The sequence below is a fragment of the Ictalurus punctatus genome, chromosome 1, assembly GCF_001660625.3.
Source record: "Ictalurus punctatus breed USDA103 chromosome 1, Coco_2.0, whole genome shotgun sequence".
In the NCBI taxonomy this organism is placed as follows: domain Eukaryota; kingdom Metazoa; phylum Chordata; class Actinopteri; order Siluriformes; family Ictaluridae; genus Ictalurus; species Ictalurus punctatus.
The window spans coordinates 23,392,259-23,408,185 of NC_030416.2; the positions used below are offsets into that span (position 1 = coordinate 23,392,259).

The 15,927-nt window shown below is 38.3% G+C and overlaps 1 protein-coding gene across 1 annotated transcript; it reads right to left on the reverse strand.

The window, feature by feature from the left end:
• Positions 1-1,601: 1,601 nt before the first annotated feature.
• cenpw (centromere protein W) lies at positions 1,602-15,349 on the reverse strand. Its single transcript, XM_017487648.3, has 3 exons — positions 15,051-15,349; positions 5,742-5,855; positions 1,602-2,100 (listed from the first exon to the last, which is right to left on the reverse strand). Exons 1-3 carry the CDS (start codon positions 15,135-15,137, stop codon positions 2,074-2,076), a joined length of 228 nt encoding a protein of 75 aa, XP_017343137.1. The 5' UTR covers positions 15,138-15,349; the 3' UTR covers positions 1,602-2,073.
• Between the last annotated feature and the right edge of the window lie 578 nt (positions 15,350-15,927).

The window sequence follows — 15,927 nt, forward strand, 5'->3', positions numbered from 1 at the left end:
CTCAAGTGAATTATTACTATAGTGACAGTATTAGTACTACAGTGGTCGTACTTTTACTACAGTCAGTGTTTTTTTATGCTTTCCACCACTGATGGAATTAAAGTCTTCTTTAGAATCTTCTTTGGTGAATAACCTAATAACTATGGGTTCACAGCTTTACTATCTGAAATGCTGACTGTACAGCTGTTAATATACATCAGTTTATTATCTTTGCAAAATTCTACAGATACTTCAGGAGTATGGTGAACGTCACCACCTTTTAAGCACACTGGACACTGCAGGTATCTAATAAGATTATTGTCTTTAAAATAAATAAATAAATTTTAAAAAAATTATCAAAGTGTACATTTTTATTCAATAATATACAATTTTTTCCTCACCTGTGTACAGACAAATCTAGTCCCTTGCAATAAAATGTTTTATTAGTTTGTACGGAGAACTGCTACATGAATATTGGTTATAATATTGACTGCTTGGAATCAGAATTTTACAATGACTTGTTTCATGTATAATGGCAGAACAGTAAATAATGAGATATACAACATATTTAATGCAAGTTTTATGTGAGAATGATCCTTTAAGTAAGAACTTGCTAGGTTTTTATTTTTTTGAACCATTTATTTGCATTAAGTATTTGGTGCAATATATGCCTGATTTAGTTTCCACATACTTTGTAGAATAAAGGAATGTCATATGCTTGGCTTTGAAGTCACCTTGTGCTTCACAGTAATGAATTCAAAGATCATGGTATTTTCGGCATGGTCGCCCTCTACTGGTCATGAAAGGTGAAGGACAGGTCATGAGGTCAACCAGCCCTCGCAGGATGACCTCTGTCTCCAATCGGACAACATGCAGAAACATGATAAATAAGCTGATGTGAAGAAGCGGCTGTTTCCAGCGTTCAAGTGACTCAGATGTTTTCTGGATTAAGATAAGAAAGGTGAAGCCGGAGGTCTGGAGAACATCCTAGTTTTTAAAAGAACATGCTATCAAAGCCTACATTTTTTAAAAGCTCAATTCTTCTGTAAGCAAAGCACTGAAAGCATAGCAAAGACACTCCAATTAATTCTGACATTGGGATTAGGGCTGGGTGCCTCCCAGACCATGTGGTCATCAGTGGGATACCCTGGCATCCATACACACACAAAGGGAGACCCAAACATTTACTTTCCTGTGGTCCGAGGTCAAGGCCTTTGTTCTTTTAACCACCCAAATTACCCAAGAGGCAATGTCCTGCTGCAGGAATAGAGTTAATTAGCGCTACATGCACCAATCGGCCAAATGCCTGGCCTCAATGGAGATATTTTACAGTAAGAGATTGTGTTAACCGTCATAAGGGAAAAGCAAGTAATGCTCTGTGCATAATTAGAGTTTAAATGGATGCAACAGTCTTAGAAGGTTGATATTGTGTCAACAAAGATATCATCTTCATTTCCGTTCATGCTAAAAAAGTCTTCTTGCTAAAATCTTGCTTTGAGGATTGGCTCTGAGATAATACTTCTACTGTTGTATGTGGAAATCGGCCAGAGTTTTTTTTTTTTTAATTATTATTCATATGCACATAATGCAAAAGGGAGGAAGAGACTGAGGAAGTGCCAGGGTAACATTATGCCCAAGTTAAGTGGCACATATTGTTTATTAACACATTAAGAACAAAAAAAATCCAAAATACAGGAGGAAAACATTTGTGGCTACGGATATTCAGCCCTGATACCATCAGTCACGGACTAAAAGTTTATACACAGCTATTTCCCAACACCACTCGAAAGCAAAAGGTCAACAGCAATGGAGAAGAAAAGTGAACAGAACTCCACAGAGAATTAATCTGAGAGGGAGTGTTTGCACACTATCTTGCAGGTTGCACATTTTAGGACTACACACTAAAAAAAAAAGTCAAAGACAAAAAAAGGACCTAAGGTAAAGATGAGCAAATGGTAAGCTTATGTTGACTCATGACTCGTGTATCCTGGCCCCAGTGAGAGGATGAGTCTGGAGTGCACTGGATACCTGTGCTCTCTCAGACTATGGGCTCTGTGCAGCTTCAGGCTCACAGAAGAAGCAATGTGTTCCACCTCATCCACGCGTACTCTTCAACAATTTCTGGAAGGCAAACAGAAAAACAGAAGAGGCATAAGAGCATAACAAAATCTAACAGCTCATTCCTCATCTCTGTCACAAACCAGTCTTCCAGTCATGCTTCTCATTTCCTTTCTTCTCATTTGTTCAGATTTGTGCTGTTATTTTCAATTTCTTACATCTGTGTGACATGAGAAAACTACCCACGACATGTAATTTCTAACATATTTGGTTGTGACAGGTCATAATGAGTCCGCTCTTTAGCACAGCAAGCAGACCATTCTTCACACAGCTCCAGCTCATGCATGGATAGCACTCAACTCTGCATTGAATTACATGCAAATCAAATAAGCTTTTCTACATCAGAAAATATAAATGTATCATGCTGACTTACAAAATCTACATGGCAGGTTTTTGTGAAGTAAAAAATGAAACTAAGCTAAATCATGTCAGATCTTTTCCCACCTTTAATGTGAAATTTCAAATTATATAAATCCTGAAAATCAATCAGAAAGAGTTTTAGAGGAAAAAAGAAACAAAAAAACCTTACAATAACCTAGTTGCATAAGTTTGCACACCCCTAAAACTACTTTGTTGAAGCACCTTTTGATTTTATTTTATTACACTACTCAATCTTTCTGGGGAAGAGTCTATCAGACTTGGCAATATTATCCCCACTCTTTCCTGCAAAAACATTCCAGATCCGTCAAATTGTGAGGGCATCTCCTGTGCACAGCCTGCTTCAGGTAACTGCAGAGATTTTCAGCTGGATTCAGGTCTTGGCTATGATTAGGTCCTTCAAAAACTTTGATCTTTTTTGGTTAAGCCATTCCTTTGTTGATTTGGACGTTTTGGACGTATGCGTTGAGTCACTGCAGATAGCTTACTAGCAGACACCTGAATGTTTCATATTAAAATCAACTGGTATTTGTAGCTATTCATGATTCTCTCCACCTTGATAAAAGCAGCATTTCTAGTTGAAGAAAAGCAGCCTCAATACATGATGATGCCACCACCATGTTTCACTGTGGGGATAGTGTTCTTTTAGTGATGTACATCTTTTTGACCCAAACATACCTTTTGGAATTTGGCTCATCGGACGATAACACATTTTGCCACATGGTTTGGAATGATTTAGTTAGGCTTGGATGTTTTTGTGAGACAGTGCTTCTGTCTAGTCACCCTACGCTATGGTCCAGACATGTGAAGAATAGAACAGATTGATGTCACATACAGAGAGTAAGCAGTACTTGTTAGATATTCCTGCAGCTCCTTTAATGCTGCCATATGTCTCATGGCAGCCTCATTAATAAGTTTTGTCTTCTCCTTTTGTAACGTTGGAGGGATATCTTCTTGTTGGAAATTTCAACGTACGGCCCCATTTTCTCAATTTGTTGATGAAGGCCTTCACAGTGTTCCATGGTACATTTAATGTTTCGGAAATTCTTTTATACTCCTTTACTGAGCAATACCTTTCGACAGTGAGACCTTGTACAGGCTCTGTCAGCTCTTTGCAGATCATTCAGCAGTCAGATAAACCCAAGATGTCAAGAAAATCCCAGAGAAACAGCTGGTGTTTATTTGGGGTTAGTCAGAATAATTTCATTGATGACAGCTGTATGATAATTACTTTTGAACATGAGATTGAATGTGACTGGTTCGTTCTGCACATAGCCACATCCCCAGTTATAAAAGGGTGTGCACACTTACAGTGGGGAAATAAGTATTGTCAACATTTTTTTTTTTAGTAAATATATTTCCAATGAGGCTATTTAAATTGTCACCAGACATCAGTATTAACTCAAGAAATCCAGAAATATAAAGAATACATAACATTAAAGTCCATAAATGAAGTTATGTGTAATAAAGCAGAATGATACAGGAAAAAAAGTTTTGAACACGTTAACTGAAATTTATTTAACACTTAGCAGAGAAGCCTTTGTTTGTAATGACAGCTTCAAGATGCTTCCTGTATGAAGAAATTAATGGGCCGCAGTATTCAGGTGTGATTTTGGCCCATTCTTCTAAAGATATTGTCTTTAAATCTTGTTCAATTGGATTCAAGTCAGGTGATTGACTGGGCCATTCTAATGCCTTAATTTTTTTCTCTGACACCAACTGAGATTTTCCTTTGCTGAATGCCCTGGATCGTTGTCCTGCTGGAAGGTCCACCCACGTCTCATCATCATCCTGGTGGATGGCAGCAGATTCTTCTCAAGAATCTCCCAGTAAAGGGCTCCATTCATTGTTCGTTCAATTATATGAAGTCTGTCAGAACCATGCAATGAAAAACAGCATCACACCATGATGCTTCCACCTCCAAACTTCACTGTTGGTATAGTGTTTTAAGGTGATGTGCAGTGCCATTTCTTCTCCAAACATGGTGTGTAGTATGACAGCCGAAAAGTTCAATTGTGCTCTCGTCTCTCCAGACTACACTCTCCCAGTATTTCATAGGCTTGTCCAAATGAGTTGTAGCAAACTTTAAACGAGCTTCAACATGCCTTTTCTTTAGTAATGGAGTCTTGTAGGGTGAGTCTGAGCAGTGGAGTGCATTGGCTATTGTTTTCTCTGTAACGATGGTACCTGCTGCCTCAAAGTGCTTCTGGAGCTCTTCCTGAGTGGTCCTTGGCTCTTGGACTACACTTCTGTCTCCCTGGTCAGAAATCTTGCGAGCTCCTGTGCGTGGCTGGTTGATGACGGAGTGATGTTGCTTCCACTTGCGGATAATGGCCCCAATGGTGCTTACTGGGAGACTCAGAAATTTTGAAATACGCCTGTATCTGATTCCATCAATATGTTTTGCAGCAACAAGGTTGCGCAGGTCTTGGGAGAGCTCTTTGCTTTTACTGTATGCAACTGGGTTACTGTAACTTTTTTTATTTCCCTACAATGTCTTTGTTTTTTATTTTTATAGATTGTAATTTCACATTGCGGGTGGAAAAGTCCAATGTTTTAGCTGCTGAGCTACCACTCCCTTTACCACTAGGAAAAAAAGATTGGGCTCTCCTCAAGCCAGGCAGGTCCTTACCATTCAGTACTGACTATAATGACTGGAGTAATACATAATAGGTGTGTATCAGAAGAAGAAGAAGAAAGAAAGAAAAGAAAAGAAAAAAACAAAACAAAACAAAAAAAAAACTGTAGGAGTGGGTAGGATTGGTCAGAACTTTGCAAGTGGAGGAGAGTGGGATTTGTGGGAAACGGTCCTATACAGACCTCTGTACAGACCAGTGAAACAGTCCTGGGTGACATCTGTTAGCAATGCAGCCTGATTGAATTATTATGCATGTGAAACTTAATCCAGCTGATCAGAGGAATCCTCAGTGCTTTTAAGGCCTAACACCTACTCAACGCAACACATTCTTAAATAATCACTGGACTGAGGGAACGCTTGTTTCCCCTATATTGCACTGCCAAGCAGCAGAAGTTAAACAATTTTGGAAACGCTTACATACTATCAAAAAAAGAATGAAAACAATCAATCAATTATAGATCATTAGCAAAGGAACAAAAGCAATAAACACTGAATCTATAGGACTGGAGCAGAGACTTGAATATATGATGTGATATATTACAGGATCAGAAATAATGAGGCTTTTCCTACATTTAGTTGCACATATTTCAGTCTGGAATAGAACTATTAACAAGACCAGACTGGATACCTTTGCAACAGCTTTAACGTGGTGGACTTTGATAGTAGCGGTTTTCTCCTCAAAGGCCTTGATTCTGGACTCTTCTGCCAGTCGATGTAAGACAAGCAGCAGATTCAGCTGGACCTGATTACGCAAGACAAACAACCCAACAATTACTCATCTCTGACAATATGATAACATTTTATGCAGGAGTCATCCAAAAACAGCTTATGCATGATAAATGGCAATAACTTCAATGGATATTTTATTTTATCGCACCAAAGGAGTTACACATTGAAATTCATCTTCAAATTGTTGTAAATCACATAGAAACAATAAAAGATTACTCTAAACTAATAGTGGCCAAAAAACACAGTGTGGGCTATTGCATTGTTTTCCATCTCTTCTTATAAATCACATCTTTTTTCATACTTTGGTCATGCAAGCATTTTTAAGAAAACGTCTGTAGTTGCAAATACAAACAAGAGAAATGGATTATATGAGCTAGTTTAATGTAGCACTGGGTGGAGTCCTATAATCCCATCTCAGCTTAACAGATATACTATAAGTTTTGTGGACACCTGACCATCACACCCACACCTGATTCTTCCCCAAACTGTTGCCACAAAGCTGGAAGCACCTAAATTATCTAGAATGTCTTTGTAGGCTGGAGCATTACAATTTCCCTTCACTGGAACTAAGAGGCCCAAACCTGTTTCAACATGACAGTGAAACCTTTGTACAAAGTGAGCTCCATGAGCACAGGGTGTGCCAAGGTTGGAGTAGAAGAACTTGAGTGTTCTGCACCAAGCCCTGACCTCATCCCCACCGAACACCTTTGGGATGAACTGGAACGTTGACTGTGCCTCGGGCTTCTTCATTCAAAATCAGTGCCCAAAATTACTTCTTGTCGCTGAATGGGCGAATCACCACAGCCACACTCCAAAAGCTATTGGAAAGCCTTGCCAGAAGAGTGGAGGTTAATATAAAAACAAAGGTGAACTAAATTTGGCATGAAATGTTCAGAAAGCATATATGAATGTTATGATCAACTGTCCACAATCTTTCAGCCATATAGTGTACAGTGCTGTGAAAACGTATTTGTCTCCATCCTGATTTCTTCTGTTTTTGCGTATATGTCACAATAAATTGTTTCACAAATGAAAACAAAATCTAAAATAAAAACAAAGGCAACCCGAGTAAACACAATACAGTTTTTAAATGATGATATCTATTGAAGCAAAAAAGTTATCCAATACCAGCTGGGCCTGTGTGAAAATGTATTTGCCCCCATAGTTACCAATTGCCCAAATCTATGAAACTGAATTTACTGAACATAATGAGGTTCAGCTAGACTAGATGGAAACAGGCCTGATTACTGCCAGACCTGTTCAGTTAAATCATTACTTAAATAGAACTTTTTCAGCAGGATGAAGTTGGTTAAAAGTTCTTACCCAGTAACACACTATGCCAAACCTGAAAGAAATTCCAGAAATTATGAGGAAGAAGGTGATTGAAATACATCATACTGGGAAGGGTTACAAAGCTATTTCAAAGGCTCTGGGACTCCAAATAAGCACAGCGGGAGCCCAGAAGTGGACGACCTTCCAAAATTCCCCCAAGAGCGCAGCAACTACTCATCCAGCAAGTCACAAAAGATCCAATGTCACTGTTCATAACTCCCCTATCACAAAGACACTGGGTAAAAATGGCATCCATGGAAGTGTGGCAAGGTGAAAACCACTGCTAACCCAGAAGAACATTAATGCTCTTCTGAATTTTGCCAAAACACACATTAATAATCCTCAAATCTTTTGGGAGTATGTTCTGTGGACTGAGGAGTCGAAAGTGGAACTGTTTGGAAGACAAGGGGTCCCGTTACATCTGGCATAAACCAAACACTAATTTCCACAAAAAGAACATCATACCCACGGTCAAGCATGGTGGTGGAAGTGTGACCGTGTGAGGATGCTTTGCTGTTTATGGCCTGGGCAACTTACAATAATTGAGTGAAACATGAATTCTGCTGTCTACCAGAAAATCCTAAAGAAGAATATCCGGTCTTCAGTCCATAAGTTGAAACTCAAGCGCAACTGGATTATGCAGCAAGACAATGATCCAAAGCATAAGAGTAAGTCCTAGTCCTACAAGTAAGTGAAAGACTGATCTCCAGTTATCAGAAGTGTTTGGCTACAGTTATACATGGCACAACCAGATTTTAAGTTTAAGGGGGCAGTTAGTTTTTCACATTGATGATAGGTGTTGGATAATTTTTTTTTTTTGCTTCAATAAAAAATAAAAACTGTATTGTGTGTTTGCTCAGGTTGCCTGTTTTATGTTGTATCTCATTTCAAGATCTAAAACTATTTGGTATGAGATGTACACAAAAACAGAAAAGAAAAAAAAAAAAAATCACAATGGGGCAAATACCTTTTCACAGCACTGTGTGGTACGTCCATCAAGAACAGGGGATCAGTGGATGGATAGTGGACCTTCACTTTTCCTCCTGCCATGTAGTCAAAACATTATTTAACCCAAGTTTTCACTTGGTCAACCACTACCAAAAAAAATAAACATAAAAACTAAAGGGGGTGGGAGTCATCACTACAGATCCTGAGAAGCATGATTTTACCTCCATGGCTCTGAATCAAGTACCTTATCAATGCACCCCAGTGTTTGTGTGTACACAGTATCACTGTGGAGTGGCTCAGCCTGAAACATGGCTTAATTCCACTGAAATCCTGTGTCAAGATCTGAAGCAAGCCTAATGAGCAAGAAATACCAAAAATATATATATGAAAGTTTGTGCACAGTACATCCCTGATCAGCAGCTACAGAAAGCATTTTGGCTGAGGTTACTGCCAATAAAAGATCTCACTAGTTCAGATACATTTTACATTAATCACTTTGACAACTCAAACCATACATTTTTTTCTAAGTTAAATAAGACTGTCTATATTAAGACAGCATAAAATAATAGGAAAGCACATTTAAAGGTAATTAAGGATATTTTTTCAAACTGTACTGTAGCACATAGCATAAAGACATTTGCAATTTTACTCTTCGGGGAAAATGAATTATTTCTCAGTCAGCATGAGCAGATTTGTTCAATTCATAATGAAGATTCTATTTCCAACCAATTCTAATGCCTATGTATTTGATAAATGGCTCCAGTGATGCAAAAGCACAGAGGGGATGTGTGCATGCATAAATACATCATAATCTCAACGAAATGAAACGCTTAACTAGGGAGAGTGCAGCTAAGAAAAAAAATTCAAGGAAAGAAACTATTTCACTAAAAATATATAGAGTATAGCTAGTCACACTTGCCACAATGTAAGCCCACACACAGTAACTCACTAATTCAAGCCAGTCACACATACTTTTGCCTCTTGTGACACAAGGCAATGCAGTAAGGAAAGTCCTATGTACCATCTTCTGTTCTTCTTACCACATCTTCTCTTCTGTTCTTTCTCTCAGTCATGTGTGCACACACATAAATGTATATATGAAGTAAGTGTCTGGTGTCTTAACCACATACAGAAAATTTTCCAAACACAGCTAATGATTTCATTGTGCATGTACATGATGACCATTTGGATGCAATTTAAATCTATTAATACCTCATTTTCATAATTGTAGGTCATCTTTGGGGCGTCTGAACATTTTTCCAACAGCTGCTCTTAAGAAATGTTGTTGGGAGAATGAAAGCTGAGAAGCTCAGACTTGCACTGTGCCAAATGCTTTGCCAAAACATAACGACTCAACCTAACTGATTAAAGCCAAGGCCACTTTCTTCACCGCCTCACACAAACACACACAAAAAATGTGGAAACTTCAGAGAGGAAAGGGTGCCGAAAAATGTGTGAGCAACAGAGCTAGAGATTAGAAGAGTAATGGTCCCTCAAGATTGTTATGGATTTTATATATATATATAAGGGAAAAAATGAGAATGATTAAAGGAATGGAACAACTTTAAATACATTACATTCATTCATTAGTACTGCTGAATGAATCAGAAAATTTTTATCGATCTATTTTTTTCCATAAAAAAAATAGAGCTGTTTTCATGAAAGAACCCAACAGTGCTCTGTTAAAACAAGCTGTCACTTACATGAATACGAAAGCCCTAAACATTAGTAAGATTGCAACAATATTTAACACTAACTCTAGTACAATTATATTAAACAAAACATACAACTAGAAAAAAAATGTTCATTAACTTGTGAGAAATGTGTCCCCTGGGATTTACACACACACACACACACACACACACACACACACACACACACACACACACACACACACACACACACACACACACACACACACACACACACACACACACACACACACACACACACACACACACACACACACACACACACACACACACACACACACACACACACACACACACACACACACACACACACACACACACACACACACACACACACACACACACACACACACACACACACACACACACACACCAATCTCTAGGGTTTACTCAGAATGGTGCAATAAAGAAATAACATCCAATAAGCAGCAGTTCTGTGGACAGAAACGCCTTGTTGATGAGAGAGCTCAACAGAGAATGGCCAGAAAGGTTCGAGCTGACAGAAAGGCTACAGTAACTCAGATAACCCCTCCGTACAATTGTGGTGGGCAGAAAAGCATCTCAGAACATGTAAAACCTCGAGGCAGATGGGCTACAACAGCAGAAGACCACATCTGGTTCCACTTCTCTCAGCCAAGAACAGAAAGCTGAGGCTGCAGAGGGCACAGACTGACCCTAACTGGACAGCTGAAGACTGGAAAAACGTAGCCTGGTCTGATGAATCTCGATTTCTCAAACTGGTTTCATAAACATGAGTTCAGTGTTCATCAGAGGCCTTCCCAGTCACGGGATCTGAATCCAATAGAATACCTTGGGGATGCAGTTGAATACGAGATTCGCCGCATGAAAGCGCACCTGAAAAATCTGTAAGAATTGTGTGATGTCAACATGGACCAAAATCTCAAAAGAATGTTTCCAACATTTTGTGGAATCTATGCCATCAAGAATTGAGGCTGTTTTGAGAGCAAAGGGAGGCCCTACCCAGTATTAATATAGTGTTCCTAATAAAGTGCTTAATGAGTGTAAGCTTTATTAATGAACTTTCTCTGTTTCACTGGGAAATGTAGAAAAGAAACACACTCTTTCACAGCTTCCCAGAAGGATGAACCTGATTATTTTCAAGTTCAACCAACCATCAAATGCTCCAGAGTCCATCTCAGTTCAACGTGAGAACAAAGGATGATGTTAACCACTGCCACAACCTTAACATACACTTATAACCTTGAGCAATGTAAATGGAAAGCCAAGTTCACAGCGTGGCGCAAAAAGCTAGAAACCGCACTTGTTGGAACATCCTTACCATGAATCATTTGGCTCACGAATGAATCTTACTACAGGATTGCCTTAATAGTTCATGGTTGGATGTCTCTATTGCATGCATGGCATTTTACCTAAATATTTTTACAACTTTAATTATAATTAAGTGCCACAGTTCCAAAACATCTCAAAACCACCTGCACAAAACATTTTCTATCATTTGTCTTCATCTTTAATGCTAAGTAATATATATATATATATATATATATATATATATATATATATATATATATATATATATATATATATATATATAGTATATATTATACACATACACACACACCTATACTCCAGGCAATATGACTCAGACATCACAATAACTTTCAAATGACAATAATTTATCACGATATGGTTATTATCTTGTCATATTGCCCCGCCGGACCCAGAAAACCAGCTCACACTCATGGTATGGCCTTCATGCACGATCACATCAGTTAGATCTATTCATATCAGTGTAGAAGGCAATGGTCTTATTACGAAAGCCATTAAAAGAACAGAAAACCAGACCAAGCCAGATATTCATTCATAGTATGTGGGAAAAAAAGGAGTCTTTTATTAATTTTCCCCTCATCCTTTGAGTTTAAAGGCTGGATTAGACCCCTGTAAAGCAGTGCTCCTTTCAGGCAGGTTTTTACATCTTAGGAGGGTCCCCACCTCCAGTCTCAATAAAGCATGACCAGCTGCAATAGCTTTTTAATTAGGAGCCATTAGTGCATGGACAGTGTGCACACACTCACACACACTTTTTTCTCTTAAGGAAACAACATTGTACAGCACTTTCCTAGTAAATACCACAGCTATATTTAACTTAACTCTTTTTGATTTTAATCACTATTACTGATTTGTTTTAATCTCTAATCTATACCGCTTGCACTACATTACCATAAAATGGCCTGCACATGCTGATTTTATGATATGTAGTACACCCAGTACAGATCTGATGTTAAAACAAATCTGAAATAATTACATAACTTTTAAACTGACCACTTCCTAAGCAACACATACACTAAAACACAACAGACTTTCACCTGAAAACATGTGACTGCCAAGAGGGCTCTGAGAAATGTAACAATTACTTCTATTTATAACTAGATATCAATAGTCAAGTAGTGCTTATAGTAGCATTTATCTTTACTTCACCTCTGTAGCTCTCCTGCTTTTAAGCTTGATGCCACTGTTAATATCAATACATGAGAAACTTGATGCGTTCGTTCTGAGAGGTCACATTCATTTAGTTTTGTATAACAAAAGTGTATGGGATTACTTGACTTTCTTTACATCAGTATGTTGATTTAGGATGCCCTTCACACCTGCCATGTTTGTTGTGGACCTATCTAACTTTTTCTTTTGACACATCTTATATGAGAAAGAGAGTGAGAGAGAGATCAATATATAGATAAACACTCAGCCCGCACTGGGTGTACACCAAATAAATAAACCCTTTTTTTTTCCCCAAAATAGGCCAATTATGTTGTTTTTGCTATACACTGAAGACGTTTGGGTTTGAGATCAAAAGCTGAATATGAGACCATAGATCATAATTTCAGCTTCATTTCCTGATATTTACATTTATATGTGTTAAACAACTTAGAACAAGACCTCTTTGGTGGCAGACCACCCAATTTTTTGGTAAGCAAAAGTATTGGAACAGAGTCTTAAAGTAATACTTAATATGTGGTTACATGTTCCTCACCTGCAATAACTGCATCAATATCAACATTTCTTGAAGACAGATTGTTTCTGTAGACTTCTGAATTCATTCTGCAGTTACCATCCTGAGTTACATCAATAAAGAGTAGTGAGTCTGTTCCAGAAGCAGCCATACAAGCCCAAGCCATAACACAACCTCCACCATGTTTCACCAATCAGCTTCTATGTTTTGGATCATAAGGAGATGCTTTCTTTTTCCACACTTTGGCCTTTCCATCACTTTGGTAGAGGTTAATCTTAGTTCCAGAACTTTTGTGGCTTATCTCTGTGTTTCTTTGCAAAGTGGAAACAGGCTTTCAGATTCTTACAGCTCATGAGTGGTTTGCATCTTGTGGTATGGTTTCTATATTTCTGACCTCGAAGTGTTCTTCAAATGGTGAACTGTGATACCTTCACCCTTGCCCTGTGGAGGTTGTTGGTGATGTCATCAACTGTTTGTCATCAGCTGTTGTTTTCCTTGGCTGACCTGTTCTATGTCTGATTGTTAGTACAACAGAGGTTTCTTACTTTTTCAGGACAGTCCAAAATGTTGTATTGGCTACGCCCAATGCTTGTGCAATGGCTCTGATAGATTTTCCCTTTTCTCAGCTTCAAAATAGCTTGCTTTTCTCCCATAGACGGCTCTCTGGTCTGTGTACTGGTTTAAATGCAGTCTTCATAGGTGAAACCCAGGGCTCAAACCCAGAGCTATTAATTGTTTAAACAACCAATTTAACAGGACACACCTGGCCAGCAAGAAACCCCCGTCAGTCACATCTTCCAATATTTTTGATTTTTTAATGTTCTAAGTTGTTTAACACATCTAGATGTAAATATCAGGAAATGAAAGCTGAAATTCTGATCTTTCATTTCAGTCATCTTTTGATCTAGAACATTTAGTGTATATCAAAAAAAAAAAAGAGAATAGAATTGGCCTTGGCGTACCAATATTGTCAAAGGGGAGTGTATGTATTTAGGTTTCAGTGCTTGGACACGTAACACTGGACATACTGGGAACGAGATAAAGCTCCATAAACAAATATCAAGCCGAATATCAAGAATCTTGGTAAAAGTTGTTTACAATCAAGTAAAAATCAAGTAATTAGATAAGACACCTGTATTTGTATGGCTGTTGGTGGAATCTGTATTATAATCAGCCTTTCAAAGTTGGTGTCACATAGAAATGATTGACAGGCAATACACAGACTTGCAAAAAATTCCACAAATTACTCATCAGTGTGGCTTGGTTTCAATCCTCTCAGTGTTCATGTTTTGAAGTTATACATGTGGTTATGTTTCACTGCTTGGTATCCTAATCCTTGAAGTTGACACTACATGTATAGTTCTGTGCTTGGTCCTTATTTGGTCCAGCAATCATGTGAAAAAATCAGGTTCTGTCTAAATAAGGAGTTTCTGTATGGCTTTGTATGGCTACTGATGGTATAATTCGCATATATTAATCTACCAGTCATTATCCTGTTTAAAGTATAAAGGTGTTTCTGGGAGGATTCGCAGAGTAAGAATATCATTGTACTGTGCAACAGATTGTTTCTTGAACATATGACTATAAACTCTTGCATCTTGACCTGGTTATTTTGGTAAATGGCGCACTTATATAGCGCTTTTATCCAAAGCGCTTTACACTGTGTCTCATTCACACACACACACACACACACACACACACACACACACACCAATGGTAGCAGGAGCTGCCATGCAACTTGGGGTACAGTGTCTTGCCCAAGGACACTTCGACATGTCACCCTGGCCGGGAATCGAACCACCAACCATTAGTGGACAACCCGCTCTACCACCTGAGCCACAGCCGCCCCATTTTGAGCCACTTAAAACCTATTCACAAAGCTGACTTAATAAAACGCGCTCTCACAGGTATATGGATGTTATTGCAGCACGGAGTTATAGACCAGCTATCCTGAATTTACTGTACCACGGATATCTTTCTTTACATTGGATAAAACACAGCCAGGTTACTGGTTCACTCCCAGTAAGAAAACTAAACAAAACTGAGTTTGTATTTAAATGGTTTATCCGTGTAATACCATGCAACGCGAGTTTAATATTAATTTAAATATATGAAATAATTCACCTGTGAACAGCCATGAAACTCACTGCGTACACGTAAACAAGTTTAATCGCTTTTTGGCTAACTATCGCTAGCTGACAGTTGTTCGACGCCGAACAAAACTTACCATCAAGTCTGCGTTTTTTCCAATGCGTATGTCCGATTTCTTTTTCATGTGAGATTTTAAGACTGTTCTCGGTGCTTTCTTCAACATGGCTGACTTTATAAGTTTACGCTCAAATACACAAAAGTAAAAACCAACAACTATCGCCGTTTTAAACCGGGCGCGCGCTTTACTCCCGTCGCATAATGATGACGCGTGACCAATGGACAAATCCCAAACGCCTCTGAACGGATATATAGCTCACTTTATATGGCGTTAAAAATAGTAGTTTACTGTCTCTGTAAGTACACATATAAAGGGAGCAAGGAAGCATATTAGATACAGCCAGTTTCAGAGTCAAAATAACGGTGCATTCGGCTGCTTGTCGGTAGATACGCCCACAAAACGGGAAACGGTCCGGATGACGTCATCTGCATTTACTTTGACAGATTGCAAACCAATATAAATGTTTGTGCTTCTTGTAGTTTACGGTTTGCGCACACGTACTATAAGATAATTATTTATGACTCGTTAATTATGACAGGTATTCAGAAACAATTATGATTAACAAAAATAATGAGAAATAAAATAAAAAAAATAACCCGTGTTCTGTTTTTGTCCTACTGCATTTACAGGATTTTCGTAAAACAATATCGCAGGTATTTTGTGTTATTTTTCTACTTTTTGTTACCTTATCAGAAAATGCCTCCAGTGTTAAACTGTACAGGTAGGTGGCATATTTGATGGACTGCCTTCAGCATTAACATTTAGGAAGAAGTATTCCTTTATGTGCGTGCAAAGTGAAGTTTTAAATAAATTATTCTCGATATGTAGGATAAGTTGTCAGAACACGGGCCGGACAGATGAAAGGTCATATGTTGTAGTGATGTGTCGTCCATGA

Coding starts and splice junctions, on each gene's coding strand:
- cenpw (XM_017487648.3), bottom strand. CDS start 15,137: ATGTTGAAGAAAGCACCGAGAACAGTCTTAAAATCTCACATGAAAAAG. Junction 5,856..15,050: donor GAAAAAACGCAGACTTGATG/GTAAGTTTTGTT, acceptor TTGCGTAATCAG/GTCCAGCTGAATCTGCTGCT. Junction 2,101..5,741: donor ACGTTAAAGCTGTTGCAAAG/GTATCCAGTCTG, acceptor TTTGCCTTCCAG/AAATTGTTGAAGAGTACGCG.